Source organism: Thalassophryne amazonica, chromosome 11 (genome assembly GCF_902500255.1).
Source record: "Thalassophryne amazonica chromosome 11, fThaAma1.1, whole genome shotgun sequence".
Lineage (NCBI taxonomy): Eukaryota > Metazoa > Chordata > Actinopteri > Batrachoidiformes > Batrachoididae > Thalassophryne > Thalassophryne amazonica.
In genome coordinates this window covers 44147076-44168331 of record NC_047113.1, presented here as the reverse complement: position 1 = coordinate 44168331, position 21256 = coordinate 44147076, and the positions used below count along the sequence as shown (strand labels likewise).

General features: G+C 42.0%; 1 protein-coding gene across 1 annotated transcript in view; it reads left to right on the top strand.

Annotated features, from left to right (window-relative positions):
- Window positions 1-21256, top strand: part of flt4 (fms related receptor tyrosine kinase 4) — a 332301-nt gene that overhangs the window by 187415 nt on the left and 123630 nt on the right. The window contains 1 exon segment of the mRNA XM_034181393.1: window positions 16380-16545. Within this exon segment, the coding sequence (XP_034037284.1) occupies window positions 16380-16545 (166 nt within the window).

Sequence of the window (21256 nt, the reverse complement as noted above, 5' to 3'; positions counted from 1 at the left end):
TTGACAGAACAACTCGGACTGTGGTAAAAACATGGTAACTGATGTACTGAACTATATAAGAGAGTGATTTTAATCACTGCAAAACTGGGGTATCTTTTACCAGGATGTGATTTGCCCAACATTATTTACAAGGTGTCTGACCCTTGTTATGGATCTGTTAAGATGCCAATCCTTTTAAGGAACAACACTCAGGTGTCTGATCACAGCACTGTGTATTTGGTTCCAATCTTGAAGAGAAACAAGCCAGAATGATGTTTAGTTCCTGTCAGGTCAGTCGAGTGTATCTGGTGTTTCCAGGATTGTGTCATTGCAAAGCATGAGTTTCTAAATCTGTCAGAAATATCACTGCCACTTTTTATAGAAATGTTGGTTCTGCATGGAGCAGTCTGCATGTTGACAGGGGAGAGATTTTGAAACTCTTGAGGTGTTTTGGAGAGTAAAAGAAGTTACATCCTTACACTCAAGCATAAAAATAAAGCTGCCTCATCACATAAGGACTGTAGGCCTGTAGCACTTAGCAGTCTCATGATGAAAACACTGGAGAAGATTGTGAAGGATGTGCTCTCCAATGTAGTGCAGTGAAAACAGTACGAGCTCACTCCATGGTACAGGAAGTCCCAAACAAGAAGTACCAAATTTTGAGCCCACAGTGAATGAGGAAATGTCAAATGTCAAACACTTCCTGTATCGACACTTTTTTTTTTTCAATTTATTTTCATTTATATAACGCCAAATCACAACAGAGTTGCCTCAAAGCGCTTCACACAGTAAGGTCTAACCTTACCAACCCCCAGAGCAACAGTAGTAAGGAAAACTCCCTATGAGGAAGAAACTTCAAGCAGACCAGACTCAAAGGGGTGACCCTCTGCTTGGGCCATGCTACTAACATAAATTACAGAACAATTCACAGAACAATTCACGGACGAATATACAAGAAATGCTATTGGCGCACAGGACAGTAGGATCGCCAACACGAATACAACTCCCATCTCTGGATGGAGCTGCACCTTAAACAGAGAAAAACAGAATCAGGCATCAGAAAGACAAAAAATACTGTATAAATTGCCAGCATTAAACAACAAGAAAAACACAGAAATACTAAGGAGATCGCTGGCCACTAGCCCTAAACTTCACTAAAAGACCCAGAATTTAGGTAAAGTTGAGGCCGCAGCCTGCTCCAATTACTAATAAATTAATTAAAAGAGTAAAAAGTGTAAAACAAAACTGTACCAGTATGCTAGCCATATGAAAGGGAAAATAAGTGTTGTGTGTTGGGGGGTGTGGCTGGATATTTTGGTGTTCTTTTCTTTTCTTTGCTCTTCAGGTGGCATGGAAACTGATTTGTCTGTGGAGAAGGTGCTGGCTGAAGAGTCCTCACCCTCATCAACATCATGTGCAGCACCTGTGACTGGTGCTCACATGCAACCTTAAAGACTTTCAGCTGAAGCAGATAATTGGATGGCGTTCTGCATTTAAGTCATGTGTGATTTAAGCAGAACTGCCGGGAACTCGACCTTGTGATGTCCGTTTGTGAGACGCTGAGGACCGCGCCTGGGTTTGACACATCGAGCCCGTGAAGCAGGGAAGGGTGAGGACACATGCTGTCAGCACACATCAAAGGTGATTAAGTGTTTGACTAATTGTTGATAGTAACTTGGTGTTTTGTTACACAGTATACTGGAATTGTGATGAGAATTGTGCAACTTGCTTCTCACTGCTGTGGCGTGTGGATAAGTGATCCTCCACTTGTTGTGAGAAGCTGCTCATTTGCATAAAGTTAAAAGATACAGACCTGAATGTGTTGCTGATAGCGTGTGTCTTTTGAAAGATATTGTAACTGCTGACTTACCTCACCTCTCTTTGCTTCACAGAGAGTAAGTTTGTCGTGTCCACCTGGGGGGTGTTTGTCTGATGGTAGTGGGTCCAGGAACGCCGGGCTTCTATCCTTTTGGGCGCTTAAGAGCGTGCCAACAGTCACTCCACCAGAAGGATGTTGTTTCAGTTTTGTACACATTATTATGCACAGGTGAAAAATAAATTGTTTCTGTTGTTGGAACCGCTTTCTGGTTATTTTTAGCGCTGGGTTCTGTCTGACGCAGGTCCGCTCCTCAACCCGCGTCGACACATAACAATAAGTGCGTCTTAAGTCTGGACTTGAAAATCTCCACAGAATCTGACTGTTTTATTGACGCAGGGAGATCACTTCACAGAACAGGGGCACGATAAGAGAAAGCTCTGTGACCCACAGACTTCTTATTCACCTTCGGGACACAAAGTAGTCCTGCACCCTGAGAACGTAAAGCCCAGGCCGGTACGTAAGGTTTAATTAGGTCAGCTAGGTAGGGAGGTACCAGTCCTTGAATAATTTTATAGGTTAGTAGCAGAATACTTCCTGGAATGACAGACAAGATCCCATGGAATCTCACGGGAACTCAGTGGCAAGTTTACACAAACAGGGAGTGCCAAAATTTGAGTCCACAGTGAAACAGGAAATGTCAAATATTGAACACTTCCTGGCATGGGTGGAGCTAGAGTGGAGGCCAGGGTTACATTGGACTCCCCTGAAATCTGATTGGACACAGATGATTGACATGTCTCGGCACCGCACGTCTGGTTGAAAAGAGCTGCATTTTCAAATCAGTGAGTCACACTGACTGCTAGATTCCGCCTGTCCAGTAGTTGGTGCTGTGTACTACAAAAAGTTCTAATCCACCTTAGTAAAAGAAAAAAAATGTTTGCTCAGATTTGAACCTGAACACCGTTGTTTGAACTGTGGACTAATAATGACCAAAGTTATATTGTTGAGTAAATGACCATATTTATGCCAGAAATGAGGTCCAGGTTGTTAAAAGATTTCTCCTTTAATTTGGGTTGTCTTATATACACTCAACAAATATAAAACGCAACACTTTTGGTTTTGCTCCCCATTGTGTTATGAGATGAACTCAAAGATCTAAAACTTTTTTCCACATACACAATATCACCATTTCCCTCAAATATTGTTCACAAACCAGTCTAAATCTGTGATAGGTGAGCACTTCTCCTTTGCTGAGATAATCCATCCCACCTCACAGGTGTGCCATATCAAGATGCTGATTAGACACCAGGATTAGTGCACAGGTGTGCCTTAGACTGTCCATAATAAAAGGCCACTCTGAAAGGTGCAGGTTTGTTTTAATTGGGGGGGGGGGGGGGGGGGGGGGGGGGGGGGGGATACCCCAGTCAGTATCTGGTGTGGATCCACCATTTGCATTTAATCTATTATAGACTCTATTGGCTTTTGCTCAAAATGTAAATGAGTCCACCCACCACTTTAATCATATCTTAGATCTTGTTCTGACTTATGGTATGGAATAGAAGACTTAACAGTATCCCTGAAACTCCCTTCGTCTGATCATTTCTTAATAACATTTACCTTTACTCCGATGGACTACCCAGCAGTGGGGAATAAGTTTCATTACACTAGAAGTCTTTCAGAAAGCGCTGTAACTAGGTTTAAGGATATGATTCATCTTTATGTTCTCTAATGCCATATACCAACACAGTGCGAGTAGCTACCTAAACTCTGTAAGGGAGATAGAGTATCTCGTCAATAGTTTTACATCCTCATTGAAGACAACTTGGATGCTGTAGCTCCTCTGAAAAAGAGAGCTTTAAATCAGAAGTGCCTGACTCCGTGGTATAACTCACAAACTCGTAGCTTAAAGCAGATAACCCGTAAGTTGGAGAGGAAATGGCGTCTCACCTAATTTAGAAGATCTTCACTTAGCCTGGAAAAAGAGTCTGTTGCTCTATAAAAAGCCCTCCGTAAAGCTAGGACATCTTTCTACTCATCACTAATTGAAGAAAATAAGAACAACCCCAGGTTTCTTTCAGCACTGTAGCCAGGCTGACAAAGAGTCAGAGCTCTATTGAGCTGAATATTCCATTAACTTTAACTAGTAATGACTTCATGACTTTCTTTGCTAACAAAATTTTAACTATTAGAGAAGAAATTACTCATAACCATCCCAAAGACGTATCGTTATCTTTGGCTGCTTTCAGTGATGCCGGTATGTGGTTAGACTCTTTCTCTCCGATTGTTCTGTCTGAGTTATTTTCATTAGTTACTTCATCCAAACCATCAACATGTCTATTAGACCCCATTCCTACCAGGCTGCTCAAGGAAGCCCTACCATTATTTAATGCTTCGATCTTAAATATGATCAATCTATCTTTGTTAGTTGGCTATGTACCACAGGCTTTTAAGGTGGCAGTAATTAAACCATTACTTAAAAAGCCATCACTTGACCCAGCTATCTTAGCTAATTATAGGCCAATCTCCAACCTTCCTTTTTTCTCAAAAATTCTTGAAAGGGTAGTTGTAAAACAGCTAACTGATCATCTGCAGAGGAATGGTCTATTTGAAGAGTTTCAGTCAGGTTTTAGAATTCATCATAGTACAGAAACAGCATTAGTGATGGTTACAAATGATCTTCTTATGGCCTCGGACAGTGGACTCATCTCTGTGCTTGTTCTGTTAGACCTCAGTGCTGCTTTTGATACTGTTGACCATAAAATTTTATTACAGAGATTAGAGCATGCCATAGGTATTAAAGGCACTGCGCTGCGGTGGTTTGAATCATATTTGTCTAATAGATTACAATTTGTTCATGTAAATGGGGAATCTTCTTCACAGACTAAAGTTAATTATGGAGTTCCACAAGGTCTGTGCTAGGACCAATTTTATTCACTTTATACATGCTTCCCTTAGGCAGTATTATTAGACGGTATTGCTTACATTTTCATTGTTACGCAGATGATACCCAGCTTTATCTATCCATGAAGCCAGAGGACACACACCAATTAGCTCCCCTCCACAGCATGTCTTTTTCCTGGTTCTCTCCCTCAGCCCTAACCAGTACCAGCAGAAGACTGCCCCTCCCTGAGCCTGGTTCTGCTGGAGGGTTCTTCCTGTTAAAAGGGAGTTTTTCCTTCCCACTGTAGCCAAGTGCTTGCTCACAGGGGGTCGTTTTGACCATTGGGGTTTTACATAATTATTGTATGGCCTTGCCTTACAATATAAAGCGCCTTTGGGCAACTGTTTGTTGTGATTTGGCGCTATATAAAAAAACAAAAATTGATTGAATTGAATTGAATTGAATTGCCTCATGCAGTGCAACCCATTCTCCTTTGCATAGAGTTGATCAGGTTGTCAATTGTGGCCTGTGGAATGTTGGTCCACTCCTCTTCAATGGCTGTGCGAAGTTGCTGGATATTGGCAGGAACTGGTACACGCTGTCATATACGCCGGTCCAGAGCATCCAAACATGCTCAATGGGTGACATGTCCGGTGAGTATGCCGGCCATGCAAGAACTGGGACATTTTCAGCTTCCAAGAATTGTGTACAGATCCTTGCAACATGGGGCTGTGCATAATCCTGCTGCAACATGAGGTGATGTTCTTGGATGTTGGCACAACAATGGTCCTCAGGATCTCGTCACGGTATCTCTGTGCATTCAAAATGCCATCAATAAAATGCACCTGTGTTCTTCATCCATAACAGACGCCTGCCCATACTATAACCCCACCGCCACCATGGGCCACTCGATCCACAACATTGAAATCAGAAAACCGCTCACCCACACGACGAGACACACACTGTCTGCCATCTGCCCTGAACAGTGTGAACCGGGATTCATCAGTGAAGAGAACACCTCTCCAACGTGCCAAACGCCAGCGAATGTGAGCATTTGCCCACTCAAGTCGGTTACGACGACGAACTGGAGTCAGGTCGAGACCCCGATGAGGACGACGAGCATGCAGATGAGCTTCCCTGAGACGGTTTCTGACAGTTTGTGCAGAAATTCTTTGGTTATGCAAACCGATTGTTTCAGCAGCTGTCCAAGTGGCTGGTCTCAGACGATCTTGGAGGCGAACATGCTGGATGTGGAGGTCCTGGGCTGGTGTGGTTACACGTGGTCTGCGGTTGTGAGGCTGGTTGGATGTACTGCCAAATTCTCTGAAACGCCTTTGGAGACGGCTTATGGTAGAGAAATGAACATTCAATACATGAGCAACAGCTCTGGTTGACATTCCTGCTGTCAGCATGCCAATTGCACGCTCCCTCAAATCTTGCGACATCTGTGGCATTGTGCTGTGTGATAAAACTGCACCTTTCAGAGTGGCCTTTTATTGTGGGCAGTCTAAGGCACACCTGTGCACTAATCATGGTGTCTAATCAGCATTTTGGTATGGCACACCTGTGACGTGGGATGGATTATCTCAGCAAAGGAGAAGTGCTCACTATCACAGATTTATACTGGTTTGTGAACAATATTTGAGGGAAATGGTGATATTGTGTATGTGGAAAAAGTTTTAGATCTTTGAGTTCATCTCATACAAAATGGGAGCAAAACCAAAAGTGTTGCATTTATATTTTTGTTGAGTGTATTATCAAAGTCAAAGTCCTGTTAGAAGTGGCTTTTCATAAGCTAAATTAGATGTGATCAAATGTCAGGAGTATGTATTTAGTTCATGCCCTTGAGTCGAAGTATTTTGTGGTGTTGTCAGGTTTTGTTTTGTTTTTTGTTTTTTTCCAGATGTTTTGGTTTCTGAATTCTTTTTCAGATAATTTGCACAGAACATTGGTTATCTCTGCTATGCACAATTTCTCATTGCTTTTTGGCACTTGGTTTCTGACTGATAACTGGAAGACCGACAAATAGGCATAAAATTGGAACCTCCATACAGTTTTGGTGGTGTAGGTCATCATTCTGCAAGTCTCAAGTCATAATGACCACCAGTTGTTTGCAAGCTGACTTGAGACTTGCAGATTGATGACTTGAGAATGACTTGACAGTGACTTTGTCTCTCCTCTGGTGTAGGTAAATCCATAACGGAAAAATGAGAGTGATTGAGGCACTTTTGATTGAGATATAACACGAAATGTACACAAATGGGCTTTTCAGTATTAAATTCCAATGTCCACAAAAATCCATAATCCAGATCAGATCCAGATCAAACTTTGTCTGGCGATAATGAGTGCCAGTCTGCACGTCACTTTCAAATATGAGAGGTAAAATATACATTGAATGGGGTTTTCAAAATGGCTACAAAATCTGTAATCTGCATGGGTCTGGTGTCGCAGACTGAACAGTCCCCCTAAAAATCGCACCCCCCTGATGACGCGGTTCACAGATTATCACCTTGTTTCTACTTCAAACTGTACTCCAGTCATCATCTATCTCAGCGACTTATATGTGAAGCTTTTGTACAACAATCATTTCCACATAAATTCAGCATTATTGTATCATAAAAGGCGGCAGTAGCGATCAGAGCGCCGCTGCTAAACGAGCTGCTAGCTGATGCCTTCATTACGCGTCGGACATTTCAAAGCGTCACGGAATTTTGCCTCGTATCTTCTTAAAATGACCTTGTTTCTGCTGAAAATTGACTTTAGAATGATTTAAGAGGTTTTACCTTTATCATCTGATGGCTATTAATCCCATTAATCCATTTGATTGCTCTGAGTGAAGAGACTCCATCTCAGACATGCCGCTGTGGTCCGAAAAGACACATGCACAGATGCAAAAGGCGGACTAATTGTCCACGTCTTTTCACAATTCCTGTGCTAGTCAGATGACATACCGGATCAAGACAGCGTCCAGTTTAAAAATGAACGGCACATTTCACTGTTACAGGAGTTTTTGTCATGGAAAGAGAAGCTCCTGTAATGGTGGAATGTGCCGGAAAAAGTGCTGATGTCCACATCTTCTGCCTTTTTGCGAAAGTCAGACGAGGTCCCGGATCAACAAAGCTTTCACGTTGAAAATGATCTGGTTGTTCCAGCGGGGTGTCAGCCTGTCGATGGGGGCTGGGAGCGCGTCGCGCTCTCAGCAGTTGTGGGCCGTCCTTAAAGCATCAGTAACACCCCGTAATCTGTTTAATCCCCATAAAATCGTCCCTGAAAGCCATATTAATTTTTCGAACAGTGTCCACCTGGAGGTCTCTCACAGTTTCTGGAAAAAAAATTGATGCAGCAAAGCTCCAAATCGTTCAGACATTTATTCGCAATAAAAAATAGACGAGAGGGGTGGACCACACCTCACTCAAAGCCTGCTCACAGGCGAATGAAGCAACCGACAGGCATGAAAAAACTCACGCATGCGCACGAGTGTTCAAGCTTGTCTGACGCAATCACACTTGATTCGAATCCATATGGTTTTTAAAAAAAGTAATAAGGTCGGATACTTTTCTAACAGACCTCGTATCTTTGCTAATTTGCCTATAAGGCTAAGAGGAGCACAGAGGATGCACTGGCTCATCTGCTATGTCTCCTCCTTCAGCATCTAGATTCCCCAGACATCTTTGCTAGGATATTTTTGTGGATTTTAGTTTTGCCTGTAATATACCATCCAAGACACATGCTGATCTGGAAACGTCATCAGCTCATTACCCCTTTCTAGATGATTAATGTTTGGCACAATTTTCTCAGTGGTAGATGGCAAACAGTCTGGGTAGACAGTATAATATCTCTTGTACTCACCACAAACAGTGGAGCACCACAAGACTGTGTGCTAAGCCCAGTTCTTCTAATAAGCTGTTCACTCATAGCCATTTACCTCAAATATTCTGACAATGCTGCCATTTTGGCTCTCCTTACAGATGATCATTTGGTTGTATATTATCACAACATTAAAAGTAAGTTCATTAAGCTTCTCCTTTTTCTTGGGGCTACAACAGCAGATTGGCATGTAGATTTCCTCACCAGTTTAATGCTGGATGCTCTTCCTGACCCAATGCCATATTGCTTGCAAAATGGGCTTGGGTGGCCTTGAACTGGGAGCCTTCTGTTTGCCTTCTGCAAGTGCAGGAACTACTTGGCCACTAACACTGTTGCTCACTTTACTCATGGGTATGAAAATAACTATCTCCATCTTGAAGCTAAAAAAATGATAGTGATCCATCTCTTCAGCACTCCACCCTGGTCAACAATGAAACAACTGCTTCAAATACTTTGGACTTTCATTGGATAACACACTATGCTTTGAACAGCACACAAAGGACACACAAAAAAGGTGGCATCAAAGACTATCAGCCATCTGGAAACTCAAAGGATTGTATTGTCACATCCCATCTTCAGTTGTTCAAAATGATACAAAAGAAACAACCAACATGTTTTGCTTTAATGTTCAATCTGTTTCTACAGGATGCTTTCTGTCAAAAATCTATTAACATGTATAACTCAGATAACTGCCAAGATTATAGGTCTCCAGAATCCCAGTCTCTCACAGTTTAATTATAAAGCCAACACACTTTGCAAACATAATAGCAGAGGACATCACACATCCACTCAGTTGTGGCTTTGCTGTTATGCCCTCTGGGTTCAGATACATGATCCTGAGGTGCAACAGGGTGCAGGTTTCTGAAAGCTTGGTACCTGCAGCCTCAGCACAGCTTTAGAAAACAACCACATAATGGTGGAAAGGAAGTAAACATATTATTTTATTAAGAAATGTTGCAGGTGTTTTGGATGTTTTACTGGACTGCTCAGTGATTACCATAGGATGTTTTGTTACTTTACTAGTTTGTAAAGTTGAATGTACAGTGGAACAGAATTTCCCCTCATGGACAATAGACCAAACTACCTGTGGGACAGGGCCCCTAGGATTAATAGCACATGAATTGAGTACACAAATTGCGGGCGTTCGTTGTCGTCCGCAACAAAAATGGCCAAAAATGACAAATATCCCAGTATGAATTACGGATATATTAATAATATATAGCGAATATATGATGAACAATCACGGTTATATAACGCATGTAGTGAGGAAACTGATCCGACATATTGAGATTATCACTGCATTATTACGGGTGTATTATGAATGCATTGTGCACGTGTTGCATGTGCACGGCATCTGCATTGCGGTCATAAAAGAAGCGCACTCGGGTCGTCGGCATCACTATTCACACCAACAATACAGCCTCTGGAGCATTTGTTGGACTTGGACAAGTTGATCACAGAGTGTTGTCATGCGAGGGTTAACTGTTCATGAGTTTGGGGAGCGGGAGGGGAAAGCTGCTGGGGGTGTGAGATGTTTTTTTGTTTTTTTTTGAGAGTGTCACAGAAAACAGACTTCACCGTGAGTTGTGGCTAAAGAGCAACTCTTCCTTTTGTTGGTGTTAAATAAAAGTCCTGGATTGCAGCAGCTACGTCTTTGTGGATTTACACAGATGGACCGGTACTGACTAGGTATGTCGCTTTCTGCCACATATAGTACTTTGGGTTTATGTGACATGTTTGCTATGCATTCACAGATTGTCCGCAAATCAGCTGCAAAGCAGATGTAATAAAAATGCTTTATTCGTGGCCAATTTGTATGCATTTGCTTAGTTTGTGATGTGGACATGATGGGCACGATATATATCTGTTTTACACACTGTCCCAGTCCGCTGCCAAGCCGCAAATCCCTGTCAGTTGCGGTTATCAGCGGTTAATGGCAGATATACAGCGCATAGAGTGAGTATGTATTGGGTATGAATTGAGTATAAATGGAGTATGTAAGGCGGATATTATCCGCATCCAGATTTTTGAACAGCTCAAAAATCCTGGCTGTCCACGTGCGTGCCTCTGCGGATGATCACGGGCGTGTTCAGATGACGCCCGACTCATACAGACATATTACATGGATATTGCAGATGTTTGGCGAATATGGGCCAATTTTGTGCGTAATCCATACGCAAATCCTCCTAAACGACAGTGGGACAGGGCCCTAACATCAATAGAATTATTAATAAGCACATATACTTGTAATATCAGCCTTATATCGTGTTTCAGTTCTGCATGAAGATCATGTGGATGCATCTTATAACTTTGCATATAAAATGAGGCCTCTGCAAGCTTTCTTCAGTGTTAGAATGCATAAGCATGGCCATTTATGCATGTTGTAGTATTTTTAGTGTGACATTCGGTTATTTATATAAGCATAGACTTTGTGTTTTGTGTGTGTGTGTGTGTTCAGAAACACTGACAGGTTTCCATTTATTTCATTCTATTTCCAAGCCTTTCCCTCATTTGGATTTACTGGAAACCTTCCTGACTGTCCTCACCAGATTTTACAAAGGTTACTGCATTTCCCCCCATGGCACAAGTTTTACTTCATATTCGCTTCCTGACAGTACTCTCGTGTTCTTGGAGGAATGTTTTTCTGAAAACATTAAAATGAAAAAATGTCTTCTCAGCTATAATGAATTTTTACAAATAAAAATGCAAACTTCCCGGGTTTTGAAAATAAATAAATGAACAAATAAATAAAATTCAACAAATATTTTAGTTACCTTTTTTTGTGCCTTATACATATGCATAATGCCTGAATAAAAGATGAGGCGATGTTTCACCTTCTTTGTTTACACAGATACAAAATGACTGAGCATAATTGACAAAAATAGATTAAAAATACTAAAGCATGACCTTGAGATTTAGTAATATGCTTCTTTATACTGAGTTGCTTAAACATGAGTGAAACACGGCTACATTTTTGACAGAATAGATCATTAATGTTCCTGAATGTAACCTCTGACTGAAAAAATAATGTCACAAATGGCAGAATGACTTTGAGTTTAAAATGCGTATCTGCTTAATTATTCAATATTTTATTCACACACACACACACACAATGGCAAATGCATGAATGCAAGTTTTAAGCCGGATGCCCTTCCTGATGCAACTCCAGTTTCGCCCAGAGAAACACACAGCCGCTGGTGTTCCAAAGAGCTCTCCCATCCAAGCTTCTGAGATCTGATGGCATCAGGCTTACACAGAGCAGACCGGCTGCCACTGGTGTAATTCATAAAGTGCATAAAAACAAGAATATACAACAAAACAAGCAAAACTGTAAAATTGTATAACCAAACAATGATACAAGATTTCGACAAGGTGATGAAAATTTAAATGATAGTTTAAAAAAAAAAAAAAACAGAAAAGAAAAGACAAAAGTTAAAAGTCTTTTAAAAATAAAATTTGATTTTTACCATTAATCAATCAATCAATCAATCAATTTTATTTATATAGCGCCAAATCACAACAAACAGTTGCCCCAAGGCACCTTATATTGTAAGGCAAGGCCATACAATAATTACGTAAAAACCCCAATGGTCAAAACGACCCCCTGTGAGCAAGCACTTGGCGACAGTGGGAAGGAAAAACTCCCTTTTAACAGGAAGAAACCTCCAGCAGAACCAGGCTCAGGGAGGGGCAGTCTTCTGCTGGGACTGGTTGGGGCTGAGGGAGAGAACCAGGAAAAAGACATGCTGTGGAGGGGAGCAGAGATCGATCACTAATGATTAAATGCAGAGTGGTGCATACAGAGCAAAAAGAGAAAGAAACACTCAGTGCATTATGGGAACCCCCCAGCAGTCTACGTCTATAGCAGCATAACTAAGGGATGGTTCAGGGTCACCTGATCCAGCCCTAACTATAAGCTTTAGCAAAAAGGAAAGTTTTAAGCCTAATCTTAAAAGTAGAGAGGGTGTCTGTCTCCCTGATCCGAATTGGGAGCTGGTTCCACAGGAGAGGAGCCTGAAAGCTGAAGGCTCTGCCTCCCATTCTACTCTTACAAACCCTAGGAACTACAAGTAAGCCTGCAGTCTGAGAGCGAAGCGCTCTATTGGGGTGATATGGTACTATGAGGTCCCTAAGATAAGAAGGGACCTGATTATTCAAAACCTTATAAGTAAGAAGAAGAATTTTAAATTCTATTCTAGAATTAACAGGAAGCCAATGAAGAGAGGCCAATATGGGTGAGATATGTTCTCTCCTTCTAGTCCCCATTAGTACTCTAGCTGCAGCATTTTGAATTAACTGAAGGCTTTTCAGGGAACTTTTAGGACAACCTGATAATAATGAATTACAATAGTCCAACCTAGAGGAAATAAATGCATGAATTAGTTTTTCAGCATCACTCTGAGACAAGACCTTTCTAATTTTAGAGATATTGCGTAAATGCAAAATAGCAGTCTTCCATATTTGTTTAATATGCGCTTTGAATGACATATCCTTATCAAAAACATTATGATGCAGCAAAGCCTGTGCTGGTCAATCCAGAGCGATTTGAAAGAAATAGCTGGAATTTTTTTTTTTTTTTTTTTTAATGAGATGTATAAATCCAATTGATTATCATCAGCCAAAGTCTGGCTAAGGGCTAAAAACTGTGTTTTTGAAGTTCTGAAGGGTGTTTGATGACACGCGCAGTCTGTCTCTTATCCTCAGAGGGACACTTTGGTGAGCATTCAACAGCAGCGTCAAGCTCTGCTTCACAACACAGAGGCCGTCAGCATCCTGAGCATCCATGCGGTCAAGGTCACAGACAGCGGCCCGTACAGCTGTAACGCCACCACCATTGCTACAACACAAACCAGACAAACCAAAGTCACCGTTTACGGTAGGCAGCATTTCTCTTCCATAAGTGTAGAATATGGACACATCTAAAAAGTCGTCTGTTTTTCCAGAAAAGCCATTTATCAGACTTGACTACAGGAATGAACCCGTGCAAGAGGTAACGGCTGGTCAGAAGTCTTTCAGGCTTCAGGTGAACGTCTCCGCCTACCCCACTCCCGAAACACAGTGGTGAGATGTGAATCCTCCATGGTTTTCCTATAAAGTGTTACTACAATGACATACAATCTGATTTAGGAGCAGAGGGAACACTTTACTCCAAGAGCTGTGCTTTGTGTGTGCAGGTACAAAGACGGCAAGCCGATAAACCAGCGTCCAGAGTTTAGGATGAAAAGGATGAGGATGCATCCTAAGCATGCTTTGGAGATTAAGGATGTTTCTCAGGAGGATTCAGGGCTCTACACGGTTGTGCTGAAGAACAGCGCTGCTACACTCGAGAAGAGGCTCAATATCACGCTCGTCGTCAATGGTAACCAGCCCCATGAGATGATGTTTGTGTGCAAATAACAGCTGTGCAACAGTTAATGTTCTAGTGGCAAACCTTGAGAGCTTTAGTGCTTTTCTAATAAAGAGGCAGAAGATGTGTGCAGTAGAAACACAACCCTTGAAGCACAGACAGATGGTGGACTTATACCAAACAGTAAAATGCATTAACTTCTTTTATGCAAAACACAGTTGTAGGACGTTCATCCACTTCTTTGTCCCCCTATTAAATTTCTGTTTATACAGTATTTTCTGGAGGATAAGTACTGATTATTTTTTTACTAGTTTGTGAGATCCTGCGACTTAAGGCCACCTGACACTTGCACAGCTTTGATGCATGCACTTGCATGCACATCATCGTGACAGTCCTACCTGCTATGTTCCCAGCTGGACGCCGTGCGTTGTTCCACCAGCTGCCACGCGCTGTGCGCTGCGTATATAAAAGAATTATTTTGTGGTGGATTAATCATTTCTCTGTGAGTTAGCATTTGAAAAAGGCTCTAAATCACTTCCTGAATCACAGAGGAGCGCTCCAGCAGCAGCTGTTCGAGTGCGCGGGCGCTCGTCCTGAACGAGCTGGAGAAAGGATTTGGAACCCTCTAAAAAGGTAATTATTTGTCATGTTTAAATTGTAATGGCTTGGTAAAACAGTTGCATGTTCTTTGCTTCTTGTGTGCAGCTGTAAAAGTATGTTTATGATTGATTTAACATCTCATTATAATAGTTCAGACGAGCTGCACACTGATGCGGTGCGCTGACGCAATCACTCGCTCTGTTCACTTCTTTACTTGACTTGATGAGCTGCACGTAGTGTTGGCGAGTAGATTGCGCAATGTTGCATGACATTTATGTGTGAAAGATTTTTTTGAACATTTCAAAATTCTCTTTGCGCAATTGCACGCGACGGCGCCCCTCTCACGTTCAGTCTACACCCGTTAAAGATGAGTTTATTCTCCTGCACGAAGCAGGGTGTTCAAATGCATGCATCAAAGTCATGCAAGTGTCAGGGGGGCTTTTAGAGTCCTGTGCGACTTATATACCAAAAAAAAAATCACGATTCCATACATTTTCATGACAGCGGAAATGCAAGAAGCACAATGTTAAACTGCCTTTTTTGTTTTAAATGGAGAGAGAATGGGGGGGGGGGGGGGGGGGGGTTTGTACCAGAGCTCAGTTATTTCAGCATGTCTTTAAAACCAAGTCAGTCACACTTAAAGCATTTGTTATACAAGCGCTCATGATGCTGTCACTACTTTAAGCTTTTCTTTGTGTCTTTGGACTTCTTCGGGCTCCAGAGATAAAATTCAATTAGCACTCTTGCTCATTTCAAACAAATATGAATAAATGTCTTCAAGGTTGGGTAGGATTACTTTGAAAGAATACATGTGGATTACATGTATGTATGTAAATACATTTGGATTACTTGTAATCTGATTACTTTTGGATTACATTTCAAAGTAATCCTACCCAACCCTGAATGTCTTTGCCAAGCAGCAAAACGTGCTGAGTGAACAATAACTGTGTAACAACTGAGGAAATGGAAGTCTGTTCCTGTGCAGCGCTGCAGCAGACAGCAGAGAAACAGAACATAAAGAATAACAGCTAAATGTGACAGTATGCTGGGGTTTACACTGGAGTCACCTTTTTTGTTGGACCAATGTCATTCACTTCGGGATGTTTTTGTATGTTCCACATACACAGGAAATCCACAGTCAAAAACAGGAGTTTTCCCAAACATCAGAATTAATGGGCTCAAATTGTCTAATCCACATGCATTGATCATTCATCAAATGCTGCAATTCCTTAATGGTTCATGTAATATTGTACATGTATTGTCTTTTTGGTTTTCTTTTCCCTTAAATTTTTCTTTACAGAACCTGTGGTTAATATATGTATGTAAATCCTGGCTGAGGTATGTGCTCTCGGAAGACTTCAAACAGGAAAACAGTTTTATTTCATGTGGTCATTGGATGCATGAGAATCCATGAAGTAGTTTTGACGTAATCCTTCAAAGCTTAAATGAAGAGAAATCTTTATCCATAATCCCGATTCGGATCACCACCAAAATTTTACGGTGTTTTCCATGGCCTAATATGTATCTGTGTTGAAACTTTCATCAAAATCTGTGCAGTAGTTTTGATAAATAAATAAATAAATAAATGCCGCTGATTTTATTACATCCTTTCTCGGACGTAATAAATTGGAAACCAAGTTGCCCCTTCAGGACAATTAAGACTGTCTAGCTCAGACTTGCCTTAATTGGAAGTTGATCATACTTCTTATGCTGAATGAAAGGTCAGGCATTATTCTTCATAGTCCAGGCAGACAGTGAGGAGGCAAAGTATTCGGGGAATACTCATTAAGGAAAGTGAACACCGGGAGATGTTCTCATTGTTTTACAATCACCTAAAACATGGTGCGAGGTTAGAATCCAGACTAATTGGCTCTCCTCTTCCTCAGTCCCTCCACACATCCATGAGAAAGAGGTGGCCGAGCCGTCCAGCCCGTACCCCAGTGGCAGCAGCCAGAAGCTAACATGCACTGCCTACGGCCTCCCGGCTCCAAATGTCAGCTGGCAGTGGAGGGCGTGGGGCCCGTGCGTCCTCAACACCACCCAAAGCAGAGCGTAAGACGAGCCTCTCTCACGCACAGCCACACATGGACGGATTTTCACTGTTGGAAGTTTTGATGTAACTGCGGTTTTGCAACAACACAAGAGAAGACGAGGGCAGCGGGATCCAGCACATTAGGGGTGATTTGTGAAGTAAATAAGAGGGTAGTGTGAAATTATCCACTGACGCCAAGTGAGGATGAGGGAGGAGGTGATAATGGAGGAAGAAATAGAGGTGGTGATGGAGAAAGAAGATTCAGGTAATGAGGAAGGTGTAGGAGGAATCTACAAACATAAATAGTAAGTCCCTTCAGCTGCTCCCTTGTTTGCACTCGGGGTCGCCACAGCAAACCCAAGGTGGGTTTGCATGTTGAATTGGCACATGTTTTACACCAGCTGCCCTTCCTGATGCAGCTCCACATTACATGGAGAAATGTGGCAGGGGTGGGATTTGAACCAGGAACCTTCCGCACTGAAACCAAGTGCATGACCCACTTGGCAACCACCCCTAAACATAAACATAAATAAAGGGACCAAAAAAAGGGTCCATCCTCTCATTTTGTGATCATATTGTGCTTGTGATCCACCTCACCTTTCCACAAACACCGTCTTCACTGTCTTTTTAAAAAGCAGCTAAGGTGAGCTGGAGCCCAGACAGTGTGGCAGGTGGATGGTTTTATGCACACATAATGCCAGGCTTCGCCTTGGGCTTCTCCTCCCCTGCTCCATCGCCACTGAATCAGGTGGTGTGTTATAATGGATTCTCTGGATGGCTGTATCATATCCGAGTTATTTCCTTTTCCATTAAGCCCCAGTGTTGTTGCAGCTCCCCCTGCACATCCGCGCTAATATTCGCCCACCCTCACCTTGTTCCTTGGAGGCTTAATTTTTGCCATTATTGCTCAACTTCTGACCTTTCTTGCGTGGGCGTGCGGCACGAGTGCAGGTGGGAGGCAGCCTTCCTGTGAAAAACACAGCAGTGGCAGGTTATGGCCTGACCCGTCACAGCTCTCCACCTTTGTTCCTCACCAACAGAACATCCATCTCAGGTGGCATCTCTGACCTTTTCTGTTTGATAAAATAATGAATTTGTTTTGTAGATCTTGGCCTAAATAAAGTTTGGTCGTGAGATACTGTCAGAAGCTTTGGCATCATCTGCAGACAGCAACAATGAAACTGTTAATGTCTGAGTTCAAGATTTCACTTTAGGTTTTAATCCTTAAAATCTTATTTTAACACTCTCGGTGTTAAACCATGCACAGTGATAGACATGGTTCTCAGAATGAATTGTACTTTATGCTACGTTTACACATATCCACAATGTGTTATGAAGATCATTTGTGATCATTCGCAGCACATTTGTGACATGCGTAACGTGACTTAATACATCTGAATAGGGTTCAACACGTGTCGGTTCGTGACATTCTTGATATTCGTGGAGCATGTTTTTAGCTGCCAGAAAAAACATTTCTAAGAATCACACTCGATTCTTGGAGTTCGCAACTGAGCATGTCAGTTTGTGGTGATTTGTAACAGAGTGCAACAGCATTCGTAGTGTATTCTTGATGGTTCCTGGAGCCCATTATGTCAGGCATCGTAATGAATTGATGGAAAAATCTGTCAAAAACTGACATGAATTGTCACGTGCTTTGACGCGGTGTCACGTTTCACTGTGCGCCACTAAAAATCTAAGTTTTCTCTCACATGCATGCTTATGATTGATATAAACCCTGCTGCACCGCATTTCTTCAGTTCATTTTCATCAACGACAGTGTATGACAGCACAAACTTCGTCCAGTCCTCTTGAATATGATGCCACAAGTTTGGTACACCTATCTTTAGACAGTTTTGCCCAGTTTCGTCTTTGCAGCACCTCTCAAACTTCATCAGTCTGGATGGGGAGTGTCGGTGCACAACTATTTTCAGATCTCTCCAGAGATGTTCAGTCAGATTCAGGTCACTCAAGGACATTCACTGAATTGTCCTGAATAGAATAGAATAGAATGCTTTTTATTGTCATTATACACAAGGTACAACCAAATTAAAGGACAACTCCCGTAGTGCAAAGGTGTAAAAAAGTAAGTATAAAACGACAAATAAGAACATATACAGTAGTGTTCAGAATAATAGTAGTACTATGTGACTAAAAAGATTAATCCAGGTTTTGAATATATTTCTTATTGTTACATGGGAAACAAGATACCAGTAGATTCAGTAGATTCTCACAAATCCAACAAGACCAAACATTCATGATATGCACACTCTTAAGGCTATGAAATTGGGCTATTAGTAAAAAAAAAAGTAGAAAAGGGGGTGTTCACAATAATAGTAGCGTGGCATTCAGTCAGTGAGTTTGAAAATTTTGTGGAACAAACAGGTGTGAATCAGGTGTTCCCTATTAAAGGATGAAGCCAGCACCTGTTGAACATGCTTTACTCTTTGAAAACCTAAGGAAAATGGGACATTCAAGACATTGTTCAGAAGAACAGCGTTGATTAAAAAGTTGATTGGAGAGGGGAAAACAGGTGCAAAAAATGATAGGCTGTTCATCTGCAATGATCTCCAATGCTTTAAAATGGACAAAAAAAAACCAGAGACACGTGGAAGAAAATGGAAAACAACCATCAAAATGGATAGAAGAATAACCAGAATGGCAAAGGCTCACCCAGTGATCAGCTCCAGGATGACCAAAGACAGTCTGGAGTTACCTGTAAGTGCTGTGACAGAAGATGCCCGTGTGAAGCTAATTTATTTGCAAGAATCCCCCGCAAATCCCTCTGTTAAATAAAAGACATGTGCAGAAGAAGTTACAATTTGCCAAAGAACACATCAGCTGGCCTAAAGAGAAATGGAGGAATATTTTGTGGACTGATGAGAGTAAAATTGTTCTTTTTGGGTCCAAGGCCCGCAGGCAGTTTGTGAGACGACCCCCAAACTCTGAATTCAAGCCACAGTTCACAGTGAAGACAGTGAAGCATGGTGGTGCAAGCATCATGATATAGGCATGTTTCTCCTACTATGGTGTTGGGCCTGTATATCGCATACCAGGTATCATGGATCAGTTTGGATGTCAAAATACTTGAAGAGGTCATGTTGCCTTATGCTGAAGAGGACATGCCCTTGAAATGGGTGTTTCAACAAGACAATGACCCTAAGCACGCTAGTAAATGAGCAAAATCTTGGTTCCAAACCAACAAAATTAATGCATCGCAGATGTGAAGAAATCAATAAAAAATGTGGTTATACAACTAAATACTAGTTTAGTGATTCACAGGATTGCTAAAAAGGCAGTTTGAACATAATAGTTTTGAGTTTGTAGCGTCAACAGCAGATGCTACTATTATTGTGAACACCCCCTTTTCTACTTTTTTTTAATAATAGCCCAATTTCATAGCCTTAAGAGTGTGCATATCATGAATGCTTGGTCTTGTTGGATTTGTGAGAATCTGCTGAATCTACTGGTACCTTGTTTCCCATGTAACAATAAGAAATATACTCAAAACCTGGATTAATCTTTTTAGTCACAGAGCTCTACTATTATTCTGAACACTACCGTACATGTATGTACAAGGAGCCAGTGGATGTATATAAATCAGCCAACCATAGAATGTGCATTCAATACCCGTATTGCACTTGGGTAGAACATGTTGGTGAGTCTGAATGTGTGGGCCTTGATTGACCCGTACCTCTTTCCTGAGGGCAGCAGTGAGAACAGGCTGTGCCCGGGGTGTGAACCATCGAAGCTGATGCTTCTGGCCCTGCGCAGACATCTGGTGTTATAGACGTCTGACAGAGAGGACAGCTGCGCTCCTATGATGTTCTGTGCTGACTTCCTGACTCTCTCCAGAGCCTTCTTGTCAGCCTGAGAGCAGCTCCTGTACCACACCAAGATGTTGTTGTTGAAGCCACTCCTTTGATATCTTGGCTGTGTGCTTAGGGTCATTGTCCTGTTGAAGATGAATCATCAATGCAGTCTGAGGTCAACAGCACTCTGGAGCAGGTTTTCATCCAGGATGTCTCTGTACATTGCTGAATTTATCTTTCCCTCAATCCTGACTAGTCTCCCAGTTCCTGCTACTGGAAAAAAAAACATCCCCACAGCATGATGCTGCCACCACCATGCTTCAGTCTAGGGATGGTGCCTGGCTTCCTTCAAACATGACGCCTGGCACTCAGTTCAATGTTTGTCTCATCAGACCAGAGAATTTTCTTTCTCATGGTCTGAGAGTCCTTCAGGAACCTTTTAGCAAACTCCAGGTGGGCTGCCATGTGTCTTTTACTAAGGAGTGGCTTCTGTCTGGCCACTTTACCATACAAGGCTGATTGGTGGATTGCTGCAGAAATGGTTGTCCTTCTGGAAGTTTCTCCTCTCTCCAGAGAGGAATGCTGGAGCTCTGACCGAGTGACCATTGGGTTCTTGGTCACCTCCACGACTAAGGCCCTTCTCATCCAATTGCTCAGTTTAGACAGGTGGTCAACTCTCGGAAGAGTTCTGGTGGATCCGAACTTCTTCCATTTACAGATGATGAAGGCCACTGTGCTCATTGGAACCTTCAAAGCAGCAGAAATGTTTCTGTACCCTGCCCCAGATTTGTGCCTCGAGACAGTCCTGTTGCAGAGGTCTACAGGCAATTCTTTTGACTTCATGCTTGGTTTAATTAAGCTGTAGAACCATCTCAAGGATGATCAGTGGAAACAGGATGCACCTGAGCTCAATTTTGAGCTT